At 44.1% G+C, this 19395-nt stretch overlaps 1 protein-coding gene across 1 annotated transcript in view; it reads left to right on the plus strand.

The window, feature by feature from the left end:
* Nucleotides 1-278: 278 nt before the first annotated feature.
* Nucleotides 279-19395, plus strand: part of AASS (aminoadipate-semialdehyde synthase) — a 46547-nt gene continuing 27430 nt past the window's right edge. Inside the window, exons 1-11 of the mRNA XM_073000547.2 lie at nt 279-427; nt 5717-5938; nt 7067-7243; nt 9255-9339; nt 10061-10128; nt 10228-10374; nt 11233-11311; nt 11403-11530; nt 12318-12466; nt 14567-14689; nt 15110-15221. Coding sequence (XP_072856648.2) covers nt 5726-5938; nt 7067-7243; nt 9255-9339; nt 10061-10128; nt 10228-10374; nt 11233-11311; nt 11403-11530; nt 12318-12466; nt 14567-14689; nt 15110-15221 — 1281 coding nt within the window. The 5' untranslated portion in view covers nt 279-427; nt 5717-5725. The remainder of the gene's footprint in view (nt 428-5716; nt 5939-7066; nt 7244-9254; nt 9340-10060; nt 10129-10227; nt 10375-11232; nt 11312-11402; nt 11531-12317; nt 12467-14566; nt 14690-15109; nt 15222-19395) is intronic.

A 19395-nucleotide genomic window follows, 5' to 3' on the forward strand; every position in this document is an offset into this window, starting at 1 on the left:
GGGTGTTCTAGATCAACACGTGGCAGTTCAGAGAGCGTTTAATCTGGACGGCCAAAGATTCGTCATCGGGGACCACCAGAGGTTTTCCCGCGCTGGCTCCCCTTCTGGAATCTTTTCCGGCGCCGCATTCCAAGCTGCAACAGCAGCTCGAGACAGGGGCCAGGGCGGGCAAGTTGGGGCGTCGACTGTGACGTCGCGCCTGGCAGCCTCCCGACTGGCTAAATGGAGAGGGTGTACCCAGGAGTTCGCCCAGGATTGGCTGGTGGGCGGGGGAAGCCCTCTTCCCCCTCCCCCCGGTTCTGTAAATAGAGTTCCTGCGGCTGCAGCAGACAAGCCGCGTGTTGGTTTGCTGTTGCGCCCCCTCCCCCCCTGTGCTTTTTAGGACGCGCACTAGGAGAGGGACCTTAAGCCGCGCTCTGCCTTCAAGGTAAGGGACGAGGATGGAGATGTGTGTGTATTTGTGCGCGCGCCCGCTTTGGCGAAGGCAACCCCTTCTGTCGGGAGCGAGAACTGCACCGGTGCTCATTATGCTTGGGTGACTACAGCTCCCAGCATCCCCCCTCCCCGGCCAGCTATGTTGCAGTCCGAAGAAAGTAGCTTTCCCAAAACTCTGGTTCTTGGAGGAGGGGCGTCTTAGCCCCCCTAGGCAGCCAGCCTCTGGGCAGCCAGCGATGCGCCAGCCTTGCTATTTCTGCCGTGTGACTCAAGTTCCGGTTCCTGAAATCTTTTGCTAGAGGCCTTTCGGGAAAAGCGGCGAGACCGGCAGTGCCAGATTTTGCATTCACGGCGCGAAGGGAGGCGGCGGCTCCTGGCTCCAGCTTTAAGCCCGCGTCTCGTTTTCGTGGCGCTTCCCCCATCCCTCTCCTCACCCCCTGACATGGGCCTGGAGCACGGGCCGTCATGGCTGGGTTGCTTGTCCCCATGACTGGCGCCTCTCGCTTCAGCCACTGAGTTCCTAGATCTCGGATTGCGAAGAGAGACGCCGCTTTGCACACGGGTTGTTGAGCAGGTTTTAAACAGAAGAGATTTACTTTAAAAAAAAGGCCCAGTGATCCAACAACCTGGTGTCGGAGACTTGCCACTTCAAGAGCTTGTGACCCCAAGTATTTCTTCTGAGAACTGGAAGTAAAAGGTGCTCAGAGTTCCACCCCAAACCTGCTCCTGGTTCCCACAGTGTTTTTTTTCAGCATCAGCAGTCTAATTTAAGCTTAGGGAAACTTAATTTAGCTACTGTTCTTATTCAACAACTGGGAATCAGATAACCATGCCAGGAGAACAGGTTGTGCCTTCTGCCGGCTGTGGGCCAAAGAAACTCCGTTTTCCTCTGTGTGTGCGTGTGTATGTGTGTGTTTTACTCTTCCCCACCTTTCCGCCTACCCATTCCCCCCAAATTCCTAGGGTTTGGGAATTGAGGAGATTTTTAGCTTGAAGGAACCGGTTTTTATCTTGCTTGTATGATAGGCAGACATTGTTCTCAGCATTAGCTGCTGATTAGATAGTACTGACTATAATCCAACCATATACAGTACTTAAAATAGTTTTGGCACTTCAAATGCAGTTGGTAGTTCCAGCCACAGACAGTGAACACATTGAATCAGTGAGATTTGTAAATCAGCTCTTATGCAAATGAAAAGCTTTGCAGTCATAACCAGCATGATCAAAACAGGACAGCCTCCCTTTTTTGTTTAAAATTCCCATTTGATTCATAAATATGCCACCTAGCTCACTGTCTCCAGTTCTTTTTTACTTTCATTTTTGGGCTGTATGCTGAATAGATACTGTACTCTGCTTCCAATCTGGTACAAGTACTCTAGATTTAGGATTGGCATCTTCATTTCTTGGCCTTTATCTTCCTATTGAGCTATTACTATCAATGGCAAACTGTCCATGTGACAGGAAATAAAAACATCCTGTCTATATGACTTCTGCTAATTACAGAAATTCGCTTGCTTATCATAGTTGTGTTAGAGCAGGCCCATTGAATCATAGATTCAAAAGGGCCTCATTGTGACTCTAGTTGTAAGTAGCAACTAGAGCAGGCCCAGTTGAATCAATGGAATTTTTGGAGGAGTTGCCCCACCAAATCCCCACTGATTGAACTGGACCGACTTTAGGATTATCTACTATGCACAGTAACAGGATTTTGGTCAGTGTATTTGGAAATGGCAGTCTGTACATTGTGGTGTAAACAAATTGTCATTGCAACAGTCTTGTATCAGTGGTGTTTAACTGAGGTTTCCCTTCTCAGAGAATCCAAGCCAAGGGAATGCCAGGCCACAGCCACAGCATGGTGGTGTCTCCTTTGCAGGGAGAGGACATTATAAACCTCTCCTGAACTGAAGGGTAGGGCAGCTGTTTGTGGTGACATTAGTAGAGGGGGTAGTTCCAGCAAAGTTTTCTGTCAGCTGCTCATCTAAGAACAACTATTGTCTTTTGAGAGGGGCGGCAGTTTTTAGAATTGAGTGCCCCCGTGGTTGGCAGCTTTGGTGACTCTCTCACGTTTGGGGGGGGTGACCCTGGCCGCGAAGAGTGGGGTCCGCAGCTTGGGCATACATTTGGACCCGACGCTCACCATGGAAACGCAGGTGGTGTCGGTAGTCCGCACCGCATTTTTTCCATCTTTGGCGGATTGCCCGGCTGCGTCCCTACCTCGACACGGGGGGCACTCACTACCTTGGTGCATGCGCTCGTAATCTCAAGATTAGACCACTGTAACGTGCTCTATGTGGGGCTGCCTTTGAGGCTGATGCAGAAACTTCAGGTGGTGCAGAATGCGGCAGCCAGACTCCTTACCGGAGTGAGAAAATATCAACACATTTCTCCAACACTGGCTGCACTGCATTGGCTGCCCATTCGTTTCTGTGTCGACTTCAAAGTTTTAATGCTTACTTACAAGGCCCTAAATGGTTTAGGAGCTCAATATTTGGCGGAATGCCTGCTTCCACCAAGGTCTACCCGGATCACCCGAGCGAGTCAGGAGGTGAGGCTGAGGAGCCTGACGCCGAGAGAGGCCCGGAAGGAGAAGACACGAAACTGGGCCTTCTCGACGGTGGCTTCTCGTCTCTGGAACAATCTCCCTCCGGAGATTTGCGCGCCCCTACGCTGGACATCTTTAAAACCCAATTAAAAACATGGTTGTACATCCAGGCCTTCCCTCCAGCCAACTTCTGATTTCTTTTCTTACTTTCCCCCTATTTTTTATTTTATTGCAATTGCTATTGAATTATCATGTTCATGCTTGTGTTTTATTGTGTTTTTTTCTATTGGAAGCCGCCTAGAGTGGTCTGCTAGTCCAGATAGGCGGGGTATAAATTAAATAAATAAATAAAATAAATAAATATAAAGTTAACCTTATTGTGGATATATATTTATTTCTTATGTTTGAGTCCTGCTCTTCCTCTGGTGAGTTCAAAGTGATATTTATGGCTCTCTGTTTCATCCTTACAGCAACCCTGTGAGATAGGTCTATTTGAGACAAGAGTGGCTAAGAGTTCAATACCTTAACCTTGCTAGCATTCTGTGTATAGTTACAGTGGTTACAATAGTTACAATGATGGCGATTGCAGTGCCAAGTTATCAAAACTTCAAGCATACCTTGTTCTTCCTATATGTCTGTTCCAATAGATAATAACACTAAGAGTACTGTGTTGGGCATGCTAGCAAGCCACAAACAGAAAACTAGATTACAGATCTAATTTCCTTGCAGTCCTCCTCTTGACTTGTAAATTCCCAAAGGGAAAAAGGTGTGGTGCTGTTTGTATGCTGCCAAGTTGCTTCAAACTTAAGGCAGCCTTAATTGGGTTTTCATGGCACATGAGATGTCTGAGAAGACATTTACCATTGCTATCCTCTCCTGAGTTTCATGGCATTGGAGGCAAGATCATGTAGGTCACCTAGTACAATTTGCCTGCTCAGTGCAAGAAACTCAGTCAGAAGACCTCCAGCTAGAGAGAACCCACTTATACTTCCAGTTAGTTAGTTTGATTGTTATGCTGCCTTTCCTAAAGTTCAACCTGTACCTGTACTCCTGCAGATTAGATCTAGTCCTGCCCTCTGGATGTTGAAGAAAAGTCTTTGCTCTGACAGCTCTCCAGATGGTTGGATAATGCTTCTCTGCGCAGGAACAGCAGTATCCCACATGCACCCAGTTTTAATCAGTCATTCCCACTGCATTGCCTGTTGTCAATGCAAAAGAAACTCCTGAGGCCCCTGACCTTTCTTGAGCTGGTTATCACTTTTCTTCCTGTGTTCTCTTGATGTCTGGCAGGTAACTCTTGCTAGTTGATAACAGCTCACTGTTCAGGGATTATGTAAGCAAATTCTAGTTCTTCTCCTGCACTGTTGCTGGAGGTCACTGCAGGAATGGGAAGGATAGGCACTGCTTGTTGCTGTTTGCAAAGCAAGAAAGTAAAGAAGGTTAGGTCAAGAAATGTGACCCTTTGAACTAAGTAATCTTAGAACTGCAGAGCTGTGGATCATTGAGTCCAGCTCCTTTAAGACTTCAGAGCACCCATAAATTTTATAATACAGTACTTCAGGATGGTTAAGCCTGTGATCCATCACAGCTGACATTCCCTGTGTTTACAGAGTGATACCAAATGATTAGTATGAATAAGTAACTATTTTCTTCTGAATATTCTTAAAATTTCTTGCCCCCCAAAAAGCAGACAAAGTGTCCAAATCTCTGACCACCTGCTGCAATTGTTTAAGGTTGCTGGAAAAGTATCCTATTCTGACTGTAACTTAAAAGTGCTCCAGGTGTTGCCAAAGGTTCATATCTTTCCTCATGATGCAGGGTTACGTTTGCATTGAGGCACCTTATTCATTTGAATTTGGGCTTGTGAAGGACCATCTGTGTCTACTCATCGGTACACTATGATCCTTTTTCGAAGGCCTTTTCCAGGCACTCTCTTGTCAAAGCAAGGAGGGGGGCAAGTGTTTCACAAGTGTTCCACTGACACTTCAGTGTTTTTTCACCTTTTTATGTCTCCCAAGGCTTAAAAAGAGTTAATTGAACTTGAGTTTTTATCTTTTGCTGTGTCTTTGAAGCTGTGTTTGCCTATTCTTCCATTATTATAAATTGTATTCTCTAATTTGATTGCTAGTGAACCCATAGGGTTATTAATACTTAAACATAAATATTTGTTTCACATTGGAATATAACAAATATATGTGGAGTAGAGTTCTGAATAAGAGTAGGCCAAATATTGGGATTGTAGTTTGTCGTAATTCTGATTAATCCTGCCAACGGTGTGTTGTGAAATTTTCTGTTCTTTCCTGCACCTCTTTTCCTGCAAAGTCCTAATTCCACAGAGTTGCTTGGCTTAGTTCAGGTATTCCTGTTCTTCCAGAAGTAATTATGCTGCTTGGAATCTTGGGTTTTAATGATATGGGGCACTGATATGATTTTTTGTGGTGTGTTTTGATTGTTTTTCTGGTTCTTATCTTTTCACTTCATATTCTCATTTCGTAAGGAAGGGCATATTTGAGCTGAGGGGTGGGGTTGGTCTAAGAAAGCTGAAAATACTAGCATGGTTATGGGCAATGCACAGTAACATCTTCTGCATCATTTAGCATATGAAATCAGAGTTGCCTGAGTTTTACAGCAGATTTCTGAGGACACAAGGCTTTGGTGTTGATGTTTTCTGGCAACACACAGCTGTTTCTAAGCATCTTACACTGTGTTCATTCATTACTTTGTTTTTGCCACTGTCAGGTTTTTGTCATGCTCCGCCCATTCAAACAAAGAGGCAGTAGATTTGTGAGCCATCTTACAAGGTGGCAGACTTATCATAAATCTGTCCTGGCAATCAGAAGGGAGGATGTCAGTGCCTGGGAAAGGAGGGCCCCTTTAGCACCCCGGCATGTCAAACTGCTAACCAACTTGGGATACAAAGTTCTGGTGCAACCATCCAATCGGAGGGCCATCCATGAAAAAGTAAGTATCAATGCCTTTTTCTACATGTTGTTGACCACAAGAAAAGGAAGTATAGTGTCCAACACTGTATAGTGTCATCCTGGCCTGGATTTCAGCTCCCAAGATTCCTGCCCGTTGGCCAGGTTGGCTGGCCCTTCAAAGCATATGGAGGACCAAAGGTTGAGAAGCATTGGTGGGCAGCATGCTTTGGGCCCTGCATGTCAAATAGGCACATTCAAACATATCCACAGGAGGGTTACCAAGATGGTAAAAGGTCTTGAAACTAAGTCCTATGAGGAATGGATGAATTGCTTGCTTGATTGATAAAATCATTGGGTATATTTAGTCTAGAGAAGAGAGGACTGAGATAGGCACTAGGGACTGTCATGTGGAAAATGGGACAAGCCTGTTTTCTGCAGTTTCAGTGGATGGAATCCAGAGTCACATAGAAGATTTTGACTTAATATTAGGAAGAACTTTCTAAGAATGAGAACTCTTCAGTGGAATAGACTGACTCTGGGAAATGGTAGACTCTCCTTCATTGGAGTTTTATTTTATTTTTTAACGGAGGCTGGGTGTCTACCTAATTGGAATGCTTCAGCTATGGATTTTCTGCTTATTGGTCTGCTGATTTTCAGATGGACCTAGAAATGATGGGAGGAGTGTGTAGGAGGAAAGAACAGTTTAGGAGAGAAGGGACAGGAGCTGCAGAAGATAAGAAGACTGTAGTTCACACACAGAATGCTTTGGCAAAAATGCTTGTAGTCTGTCTTCCCTCAGTCTGATTCCCCCTAGCTATTTGGGACTCCAATAATTGCAACCGCTTTTAGTGTTGAGGTAACGGGAGCTATAGTCCAACACATTTGCAAGGTGACTGATTGGACAAGGCTGTTCTTCCCTTCTACCATGAAAATGGCAGTTTCTGAAATATTGTAGTCGTGTTCTGTTAAAGAGAGCGTGCCCTCTGGCCCAAAATGACAGACAACGTAGTATTTTTCTGTGTCTTCCTTGTTGTCAGGATCAGAGTACCTGTTCCCCCAGGTGATCAGATTAGAAACAACGCTACATCTGTGGGATTTATTTTAATTTCTTCTGCCTTTATGCTGTTTTGCTCAAGGTGTTCATTTTAATTCAATGCCTTGTTCACAGGAGTACATAAAAGCTGGCGGTATTATCCAGGAAGACATTTCGGAGGCCTGCCTAATTATTGGTGTGAAGAGACCTCCAGAGGACAAACTTATTCCTAACAAGAACTATGCATTTTTCTCTCATACTATTAAAGCTCAGGAGGCAAATATGTCCTTGCTGGATGAGATCCTAAGGAAGGTACTATTGTATTTACTTAAGTGTGTTGTGTGTCCGTGTTCATTGCAATAGCATTGTGAAATAGTACTTAGCACTGTAAGACTATTCAGAGCTATAATATTAGCTTTCCATGACAAGCAATGAAACATGCACATTAGTAGCTTAAAAAAGCAAACTCCCCCATAAGGAGTTGAATTAGCCAATCAGTGTTTTGCATTTTCAATGTCAAGGGAAATGATTATAGCTACAATTCCATGCACACTGATGGGGCAGCAAACTGCACTGAACTCAGTGAGGCTGGCATTGGAATAGATCTGCATGGGATTGGTTTGTCCGGCACACCCTTGACTGTCCTATTGGAACTAAAAGGAGGTGAAACTGTGTTGCTGCAGATGATACTAGAATAATAATTTCCATAATCCCTCACTAATGGCCATTCTGACTGGAACTAGCGGGAGATGGAACTGAGTCGCATAATCAGTCATGTACAGTGGTGCCTCGCATTATGATGTTAATTCGTTCCAGCGAAATCGCTGTAGAACGAAAACATCGTAAAGTGATTTTTAAAAACCCATAGAAATGCATTAAAACCCAATTAATGCGTTCCTATGGGTTTGAAACTCACAGTCCAGCGAAGATCCTCCATAGCATGGCCATTTTCGCTGCCAGTGCAGCGAGGAATCTGTCCCAGAAAACAGCGGGCGGCCATTTTTTTTACCCGGTGGCCATTTTGAAACTGCTGATCATCTGTGTGAAAATCGTCGTTTTGCAATAATCGGTTAGCGAAGCAGGGAACCGATTATCGCAAAGTGAAAAAACCCCACAGGAAACATTGTTTTGCGATCGCTTTTATGATTGCAAAAACTTCGTCGTTATGCGATTTTGTCGTAAAACGAACCGCTCGTCTTGCGAGGCACCACTGTACCTTGTTCTAACACTGAACCCCATTGGCCTCCCATACAATTTCTAGTGGGCTTGATAGAATTCAGGTAAACAAATGAAATTCCATCCCCCATTTTCCTAATATCAGTTCTTCCAAGTTGCTACACTAGTGGTGGGAGGAGGATACGGTGCAGCTTAGGTGGTGGAAAAGGGAGTTCCTAAAAAATCATTTGGAGCCAGCTTCTATGCACTGAGATCTAGTCAAGAGAGCTGCACTTGCCTGATTTTCAGGAAATCCTCTCTTCCCTATTCTGCTGTCTTTCCCCTTCTGCATGGTTTCCCCACCTTCTTTGAATCTTTTTTGAGAGACTGAAAGGGCTGAGGTAGGAAGGAGGGGGACAGAGAAGTCACATACCTCACGCTGGATCTAATCCTTTGTACCCAAGTGTTAGGTACAAATCTCTGTTGAAGAGGTGGGGGTTAGAGCTTTAAAGTAGTGAGTTGCAAGTAGAGATGGGCACGAGCTGCCATTTGGCCCAGTTTGTCACTGCACCTGTACAGGTGTTGTGTGGGTGCCACACACTTCCCTCCCTGCCTGCTCAGCACGACTGGCCACTCAGATGAAGACTCGGAGCAGGAAAGCTGGCAGTGCTGCGATCTCTAGTTAAACTTACTTGAGCTTTTTTTGGAACAGGTAATGGGGGTGGGATGACATTACACTTTGAATATATCACAGTGAGTGGGATCACATGGTCAGCCTGTAAGGAATAATATTTTGTAGTTAAATTTAAAGGGCAGTGGGTTTTTTTCAGGAGCATTTCGACTAGAGTTTTCCAAGCTTTATGCTGTTCATTCTCTTAACAGGTAAGATTTTTTGTTTCTGTCAGAGAAGAAGTAACAAGCAGCTTCATAAGTCTCCTAATTTTTCCTCCCTCAACAATCTAATGGTTAATAGGAGTGAATTGCTTTTTTAAAAATATCTATCTATGTATCTATCTATCTATGTATCTCTCTCTCTATCTATCTATCTATCTCTGTCTATCTGTCTATCTAAGTGCTGGTGGCAATTGCTGTGAAAGTGGATTTTCAGTACACTAAAGTGCATAGACTATATGAGAAGTCACCTGCGTTACACTGGGTTTGTTTTCAGAATATTCGACTGATTGATTATGAGAAAATGGTGGATCACAAAGGAAGGCGAGTTGTAGCCTTTGGAAAGTGGGCTGGTGTTGCAGGTAAGTGAAGTTATTATTTGTCCTATGCATTACACAGAACTTGTTGTAGTGCTTTTAGGTAGTAATCAAGGGATCTGAGGAATGGGATTGCTTCCATATTCATGGGCACCATGAGACATCTGGAATTGTTTGTCTTGTGCTGTGCCACCATTAGGTGGGTTCACAGATGAATTGTGAGAAGTTGGTAACCGAGAAAAGCTGCCTTTATTCAGTCAAACAGTAGACCAACATTCCCTCTAATTTTCATCCCCACTAGCACACCACTTTGTCCCTGTGCATGTGACTCTGCCTCCCCCCCCAAGGTTTTGTCCTAAGTGGAACCAAAGGGGCTGAAAATGATTACTGGGGATGCATGGAGGAGGAGGAGGAATGCTGCGTGGGGGTGGGGGTGGAGTTGCACACAGGTGTGCTCTTTAGAGGGAACCTTGCAGTAGACTGAAGATGGCTTTCCAGTGTCCCAGGCAGATTTGTTATTATTAGCCTCTTGTTTTAACTAGAGAAGCTGAGATTCACTGTCGCACCATCAGCATGAATGACATAATGACATACTGGGGAGGGAGCAATTTGGAGCCAGGAAAGCCACCTGACCTGAGGAGGTTGGATTGACATTTGCATGCATCCCAGGCCCTATAGAATCCATAGACGAAAGATCTATTCTCTCTGCCACCTGAGTGCTATTATTGTAGGTTCAAGCATTGTGTCTTCTGTAATTCTAACGTAGGTATAATCAACATCTTGCATGGAATGGGATTACGATTTCTTGCTCTGGGACATCACACTCCTTTCATGGTAAGGCTAGGTGTTCTATTGCTAGCAAAAGGGTGGGAGACATTCAGTTAACCTGTCTGTTAGGTTTTGATGGCAATATCCTACCTTTCTGCATTTCAGCACATAGGTATGGCCCATAATTACAGAAACAGCAGCCAGGCTGTGCAAGCAGTTCGAGATGCAGGCTATGAAATTTCCCTAGGCTTGATGCCGAAATCTATCGGGCCCATAACATTTGTGTTTACAGGTACCGGTAATGTCTCTCAGGTAAGCATTCTTCAAATGCATTAGTTCACTGCCTCACAGAAACAAAAATATTACATATGAATGACCAACACATATTTTCAAAGAGCTTATAGGCCTTTCACTTTGCAGAATCCCGGTGACTGGTGGAATGTTGGAAGTTGTCTTATTCTGAATCAAGCTGTTGGTTTGTCTAGTTCAATATATCTGCCTTCTCTAATAGGCTGCCTTCAGGATGATTTAGAGTACAACTCTCGTCCTCCCCTAAGGCCAGGGATACTGGAGACTGGCATTCAAAACATCTGGAAGGCACTGTGTTGGGGAAGGGTGGTTGAGATAGACAGGCAGCAATTCTCCATGATTTCAGATGGGAATATTTCCCAAATTACCTGGAGAAGCCAGGGGATGAACCTAGTACGTTGTGTGCATAGAACATGTGCTCTACCACTGAGCAACCACAGAACTGAATGCTGTTTTAAACCAGAATTTGGGGACTAAAATCCACCTTTGGCTCATCTTTATCTGCAGTCACTGACTGTGTCTACTAGCTTGTTTCTTGCCAGCCTTGGGCAAAGCACTGTCCATTTTAGTTAATGGGGTGAAACTGTTGAAGGCCTAAGTGGGGAGAAGAAATGACCAAAAAGTGGTGGAATTAGACAAAGGATGAGAGAGAGAGAGAGAGAGAGAGAGAGAGAGAGAAAGAATGTTGCCTGGTGCTGCATGATGAGATATCCAGATTTCCAAGATTTGGGTTTCAGTCTTCTTGGTCCAAGTTAAGCACTATATTACCATCTACTGCACCACGCTGGCTCTGGGTAGTATGTGTTGGTTGCCCAGTGTCTTGTATTATCGGCTAAATCCTAATAATATCTTGATCTGCAGGGTGCCCAAGAAATGTTTTGTGCACTGCCTGCTGAGTTTGTAGAGCCCCATGAGCTGAAGGAGGTCTCCAGAACTGGAGGTACTAAAGGGAATGTGGTGGTGGTGGTGGTATGCCTTAGGAGGTTTGCAGTGTCTTTTATTGCTCTCTTAATTCCTTTACTCCTCCACAGACCTCAGGAAAGTATATGCGACGGTGATAAGTCGGCACCACCATTTGGTAAGGAAGAGTGATGGGGTGTATGACCCAGTGGAATATGACAAGCATCCAGAAATCTACACATCTCGATTTAATACTGATGTGAGTATGACATCTAGTTTCTGCAGTTTAGAAGCTTTTAGCATGTTGAAGTATCCTACCCCACCCCACAGCCTTTAGTGTGGCCTATGCAGGCATCTAAGGTTTTGCTGCCACATCCCTGCTCCCTACGGTGTGGTGTAACTCAGTGGCACCCCTTCAAGACTGTTGCTGGTTGGTTCTCTGTGTTGGGGTGACTGTAAACCTTTGCGAGGAGGATGGCAAGTAAAACTAGCCCTTCCTGCATACCTCTTCCCCATGGACATCACATTCCCCCAGCCTTTGAAAGAGATGAAATGTAAGCTGAAGAAAATACAATGACATGTAAAGGAAAAGAGGATTAACCTTTCTTTCCCAGCCTAATGATCTGTCTGCAGATAAGGAAAAACTGTTTCTTTTGTTCTTTTAAAAATATAACCTCCTCAAAAACCCTAACCACTGAAACAGCTGCTTGTGATATTCTGGAAGAAGAAGAAAAAAATAACTTTCTCCTCTCTGTTGAATGTGTGAATGGGGCGGGAGTAGTGTGTGCATGGAACAGAATGCTAATAAACATAATCCACTGGCCCGTGACACCTGATCTGCTGCTCCCTGTGTCCACCTCCCATGTCGGGGATAGTTTTCTACATTTTCTTGGTGTTCCATGACAAGAGGAAGGCGAGGTGTACAATCAGCAGTAGAAATAGCCATGTTCTGCATTGCCTTCTGCTTGCCGAGTCATTCTGGATGCATTTAAACTACACAAATATATCAAGCTAACTTTACCTGTTAATGGTGTCTGTATTTACAGATTGCTCCCTATACGACTTGTTTGATTAATGGCATCTACTGGGAGCAGGATACCCCCCGGCTGCTAAACAGGGAGGATGCTCGGAGACTTCTGACTCTGCTCCGGCCTTCAGCTGCTGCTACCGAGGGCTGCCCTGAATTGCCGCACAAGTACGGAAGCTTTGATTTGTCAAGAATTCACATTTTTGACAGGATCTACTATCACATGAGCACAAGGTCCAGCATGGGATATATTGTGTTCAGTCCAGATTTACACTTAGCGGAGTTTCATAGCACAGGAAAAAGTGAACAGAGCTGCAGTTTCCCCCCAATTCTCCCTCTTTTCCCAGACACCCAGCATTGCTTCCCATGGTGTGTTGGAGGGTTTCCTAACCTTCCAAATCAGAGTGGGAAATGGTGCTGTGGGAGAAAAGAGGAACTGACAATGGTGACTGCTTGACCCATTTCCTCTTCTGAATCCTAACTTCCCTCCCCAGATAATTCTTTTCCTGGAAGGGGAAGTCTGGCTCCTGCCAGTAATCTATAATAATACTCTTCTTAAATAATTCAATTTGAACTTATTAACGGATATGTGTGATGTCAAATGTTTAACATATTATCCGTATAAAATGTATGGAACTTCACGCTTTGTGTAAATCATATTCTGTGCTGTTCTTGACCCAGAACCATTTGAAACCAGTTCGCCTGGAGAGGAAAGTCTGCATGGAATGAGCAACAGGGATTGGTAAAGTCCAATGTTGCAAAATGTTGTCCTTTAGATTTCAGGCTGTACATAGAGTACATCTAGTAGAACTAAGAAACACTGCATTTGCTTTAGATACCAGAACGGAATTTAACACTCCTTTCATACAAAGCCTAGTCCTGATTCCCCCACTTTCCAAATATTCTTCAGTTCATTGCCTAATTGAGAGGAGACCCGGAGAAAACATTTTTGGTTTTCGCTCTTGTTAGAGATTTGGCAATCAGGAGCTGAAAATATTTGGGAACCTACAGGTAGATCCTGAATTACCTTCTGACCCCACCTATACTGGACTGATCTCTAAGGCTAGAATAACAACTGAGAGCCTTGTGACAATATTTACAACCCATGTTATCTGTTTATATTACCAATGCTTCCTTGTCCAGATTGGTACCTTGTTTTCCCTGCCATTAATTTTCATTGGCTGAAATTCTGTTGCTTTGTATAGTCAGTTGCACTAGAGTAGGCTCACTGATTCAGTGGGATTATGGCCCTGTGCTTTTTCTTCAATCTGAAGTGACCAACTTTAGTGTCCTTTTGCTTTTACTGATCCATGTCCTATTGAGCTTGAGTAACACAAGATCATGCTATTCGTGCAAACGTTGGTGTTGACAAATGAGTAAAATGGGTGGGTGTTTTTTTCTCCCCTTCACGTGAATAGCAATGGCAGTGGCTCTGCAAGCAACCCAGCCCTGTTTTACTACACTGGTGGGACATGCTGCTCAGCAGAAACTCAGTAGGAAACTGGTCAATACAGTGGTGCCCCACATAGCGAGGTTAATCCGTTCCGGATTAACCTTCGCTATGGGGAAACATCGTTAAGCAGAACGGGGAAACCCGTTAAACTTTGTTTAATGCGTTCCAAATGGGCCCAAAACTCACCGTTCTCTGATGTTTCCCCATGTTCCGGTGGCCATTTTGGGTGTCCTGGCGGCCATTTTTTGTGTTCCGGTGGCCATTTTGGGGGTACCGGTGGCCATTTTGAGTGTACCAGCGGCCATTTTGGGTGTCCGGCGGCCATTTTAGAACCGCCGAACAGCTGTTCCACCATCGCAATGCGAGCATGCCCTCACATTAGCGATGGGGAAATCCGCATCGCAATGCGGATTCATCGTTAAACGGTGCGCTCGTTATGCGAGGCACCACTGTATTTAATTTAAACCTTGCCTTTCTGCCACAAAAAGATTTTGAAATATAATGGCCAGGATCCCATTCAGGTTTTCATAACTTGTCACAGGTAATTCCAGCCAATTGGTGCCACATGCTTAGCTGCCTAACCAAGATGAACCCAATTAGCTGTATTTAGCCATGGCAAGTTAGGGAGACTTTACACAAACCGCAGTTGGATTCTGACCAGTGTACTGCAAAATCCATCTCTAGGAATCTGTCTGGTTAGCGTTTAAATTATTTTGGCCCAATTTATAGCAGTTTCTATAGGTATCTCATATGTGTTGAAAATAGTATCATAACTGCATCTGTGTTGTTCTTAATTTTTAAACCAACTGTTCTAGACTTGTTGCAATATGTGACATCTCAGCTGATACCGAAGGTTCTATAGAATTTATGACAGAATGTACAGCAATTGACAGGCCTTTCTCCATGTATGATGCTGATCAGCACATTATCCATGACAGGTGAGAGGGTCTCTTTTATTTGCATTTTGCTAGTTTTTGCTTGACAAGACCAGCCGAGGAATTATTTCAGGTTGCTTAGTTAGTTGTGGTGAATAAGGCCAAGGCTCCTCCAAGTGTATATAGAAGTTACCTTTTAAAAACTCCTACTGTTGACTAGTGCTTCTCCAGGCCTCCAGAAATACTCTATAGAGGCAGAGGCAGCTTTTTTGGGGGGGAGGGAAATGAGGGACCAGAGAGCTTTCTCTCTATAATTGTTTTAAGAGCCAGATCAAGGGGCTTTGTGTGTGTGTTTGAAAGAGAGAGAAAGTTTCTTATTCCCTGCTATCTTACCCTAATGAAAATCCCGTGGAGGACACGAGACTGGGAGAATGGTGTGTGTAAAGTACTTATGGTATAGAATCAAGCTTCTCTTTCTTCCAGTGTGGAAGGATCTGGGATTTTGATGTGCTCTATTGACAACCTGCCAGCTCAACTTCCAATAGAATCCACAGAATATTTTGGTGACATGCTTTTCCCTTACATAGAAGAAATGGTAAGTAGGAACGCACAATTTGGGCTGCTTAAAAACAGTGGTGTGTTCTTGGGTCTCAGCTCTTCCCTGAATGTAGGAAATCTGCTGTAAAACATAACTGGCTGTCAGGAATGTTGGTGGAACTTCTTTTTATACTATTGGCACTGTAGCATCACAAGATTACATGGCATCTTTTCAAATAATGCTTCTCAATTTACATAATGTGTCCTCTTCTTTCACTGTGTGCCCGTTTATGTGTCTTGAAAATATTTCATTGTTTTCTGGTAGGTAATAATACCAGTAATATGGGAACCTGCACCTGCTGGTCTTAACTGGAACAGTTCCAATAAAAATATTTGTTACTTAGTCTTAAGATAAAGGGAGAAACCAAGTCATGCAATCTACCAAATGCCTGTGCTGTTTGAACTACAGTCGTGCCCCGCTTAACAATTACCCCGTATAATGACGAATCCGCTTCACGATGATGTTTTTGTGATCGCAATTGTGATCGCAAAATGATATTTTAATGGGCTTTTTTCGCTTCCCAATGATCGGTTCCCTGCTTCGGGAACCGATTCTTCGCATTACGGCGATCAAAACAGCTGATTGTTGGGTTTTCAAAATGGCCGCCGGCTGCTCAAAATGGCTCCCCGCTGTTTTTGAACGGATTCCTCGCTATACATGCACCGAAAATGGCGGCCCCTATGGCGGATATTCATTGGATGGTGAGTTATTCAGCCCATTGGAATGCATTGAACGGTTTTCAATGCCTTTCAATGGGCTTTTTTATTTTGCTTTACGACGTTTTTGCTCTACAGTGATTTCACTGGAACGGATTAATGTCAATCGAGGCACCACTGTACATTTATGCGGATAGAGTTAAGTGATGGCATTCTGGCCAGTCTCTCTCTTTTTTACCCTGAAAGTGGTGAGAGGACAAACACCTGCCCTGTGTGCTGTCCCCACGACCTCTTTTTGTGGCATTCTTTGCTCCCTTTGCCATGAAAAAAAAAAGGTGGTTGTGGTCTTTGCCACTGTCCGCATGAGCAAAGTTGCCACAGCTTCCTGCTTTGTCTTCTGTTCCTTTCCCCATGGGTAGGGAGGTGTTCTGATATGCAGTCTTAGGGCAGTGTGGTATAACAGTGTGCTCCAGCATCTTCCTGCGCCATAGAGATCCACTGGAGTTGCTCCCACACACTGGTGACAGCTGCAGGTCCTGTGGCAACTCAGTGGCAGTGTGATCTCAGGGGGGGTCTACAGGACTGAGTGTGGCTGCTCGCATCCTCAAGAAGCTTTGTACCCTCTGTTTTACAGTAGGCGTTGCAGGTATGGTGATCAGTCCAGTTGTTGGGCAACAGAGACGCATTCCTGCATCACTGCATCCCATGGTGGTGCTGGTGGTGATTCATTTTCTCTCAGTGTTATTATCATACAATCTGATAGGCAATGTATTACTGTGATACTGTGTATTGAATGAGGGGGTCACACATGCTGATGTTGTCCACCATGTACACTGGGCTCACTCCCTGAATTTGGGAGGCCTGAATCTGGGCTAAGATTCAAGTTCAAGTTGAGAATGGAGGGGAAAAAACCCCCAGATAGGTTTTTAGTAACTGAGGGAGGGGATTTTGATTGCTGGGCATCACGTTTTTAAAAAACTTTATTTAATATTGCCTGTCATGATATACTGGAAAGACTGTTGGACTATTACTCGGGGAGCTTGGGTTTAAATCTCTGCTCACTTATCTCAGAAACCCTATTGTGGTGCTACTGCCTACACCCAGAAGGAGCCAAAGACCATCTGCCGGCCATTAAGAGCCTCGTGGCGCAGTGGTTAAAACGCTGTACTGCAGCTAAAACTGTGCTCACGACCTGGGGTTCAAATCCCAGGTAGCCGGCTCAAGGTTGACTCAGCCTTCCATCCTTCCGAGGTCGGTAAAATGAGTACCCAGCTTGCTGGGGGGGCAATGTGTAGCCTTTATAATTAAAATTGTAAACCGCCCGGAGAGTGCTTGTAGCGCTATGGGGCGGTATATAAATCCAATAAATAAATAAATATAAATAAATAAATATAAATTGGAAGCCACTCAACAGCACCTTAAAGCCCTTTGTATTTTTATTTTTACTGGTTATTTCATCTTGTGAATTTCTTTGAATACCAGTGTGGAAGATAGAGGGGGATGTATATGTTAAATAAATAAAATTTAGAAAATTGTTCTGTCGTGAAGCTAGGAAAATGATACAGTGGACCCTTGACGTACAGACGGCTTGACTTACAGACTTTTTGAGTTACAGACTTCTCTGGCCACAAAATTTAGGTTTGACTTGCAGACTGAGATTTGACTTACAGACCAGAAAAAAACCAAAATGGAACAAAAACGGCCTGTTACGGGATTAATTGGTTTTCAATGCACTGTAGATCAATGGAGACTTGACTTACAGACTTTTGACTTGAGAACCGCCTTCCAATACGGATTAAGTTCTCAAGTCAAGACCCCACTGTAGTAGTGAACAAATGAGGCAAAAATGGGTGTGTGCGTTTGTGTACGAGTGTATATTTGGGAAACAGCTTTATGCATTAGTCAATACAATTAAAATCAAATGTCAAAATTCAATGCACACCTTGCTTTATTTAGAAGATCCCTGGAAGTTGAATCAGGTAAAGTTCCCTCTGCTGTCATATTAAAGGAACAACCTTAGTACTTTGGTAGACTGAAGGGCTGTTTATTGAATTCTAAACTTTGAAATCAGGTTGCTAGTTTTTCTAGTGGCCCCTGTAGCTGCATCTTTTCACACAAGCATGATCCCCAGGAATTGGTAGCTGCTAGTGTTTATTTCCATGCTTTAAAAAGCTTCACTTAGTGACTTTGCACATTCAGTTGTCTTGAATAACTGAAGAGCCACCCACAATTGACTTTCCCCCTCCTGCTCATTGCATTTCACTGCCCTGGAAACTATGGGGTAGCATGTTAATGGTACTGGATGAGACATAAATTGTTATTTGCAGGTGTTAATGGCTGTTATGTCGACATAGTGCAAAGAATAAGCTAGAAGTGTCAAAAGTCAGGTTTGGGAGCGAATGTCCTGACAGATGTCTTTGTGCTGTATATGTATTTTATAAAATTTATATATATAAATGTTATACAGTATATATATATATATAAGCATCCTCCAAAGTGTCCGAGACCTCCTACACCAGCCTTGAACTTTCATGACAGAGGTAGTTTGCAGTGACAGGTATGCTGACTAGGCTTCCTCACCTCTAATTTCAAAACAAAATAAATTAAGAAAAAGCACTCTTCAGTATTATAACCTTGTATGGTTGTGCAAATTCTTAACTGATGCTTGGATTAATGCTGGAAAGGAGTCAGGGAATTGAGTTTGAAGCCTGTGGTTAGGTAGTCCCTGTGTCAGGAAGATAGGATAGTTCCTGGTTTTAGAGGGGAGTGACCGGACATCACTCTTCATTTTGGGAGAAAAAGCTCCCTTGCAGTTAAAATAAGTTGGGAGCAAAACATGACAACCTCCATACTTCAAGGGTGGACGGGGCCTTTTTGTATTTGTTTTTAAAAAAATATTAAGGGGGTTCAGAGGCCACGCTGAACCCATTCCATTCCTAGATCTGTCTTTGCCATTTGGGGCCCAATTGATCTCAGCAGTTCAGAGTATTTCCTCCCCCCCCCCCCGCCTTGTTTGGTAGGTCACCTGCAGTTCTTCTTGCACAGATATAACCTGTTTACAGTGATGTGGGCATTGATATAGCCCCAGGATTTTATTACTAAGATGCACTTGGCATGAGGCTTCTCTGGAGTCTGATTTGGAAGCACCAGCTAACACAGGTTAAGCAGCTGCCCTGGTGCTGTCAGTGTTGCTTCAGGTATCAATATGTACTATTGTGTGTGTGTTCCCCAGCCAGGTTCAAGGTTTTGGTGTATGGCATTTGAAATAACATTACCCGGTATGGTGTAGTGCAGTGGTCCCCACCCTTGGGCCTCCAGATGTTCTTCGACTACAACTCCCAGAACCCTTCACTGCCACCTCTGCTGGCCAGGGTTTCTGGGAGTTGAAGTCCAAGAACATCTGGAGGCCCAAGGTTGGGGACCATTGGTGTAGTGGATAGACCGGCATGCAGAAAACCTGAGTTTGAATCCTTTCTCAGCCAAGTAAATTCGTTGTGAGGGTGCCCCTTGTAAAC

Source organism: Pogona vitticeps, chromosome 5 (genome assembly GCF_051106095.1).
Source record: "Pogona vitticeps strain Pit_001003342236 chromosome 5, PviZW2.1, whole genome shotgun sequence".
NCBI lineage: Eukaryota > Metazoa > Chordata > Lepidosauria > Squamata > Agamidae > Pogona > Pogona vitticeps.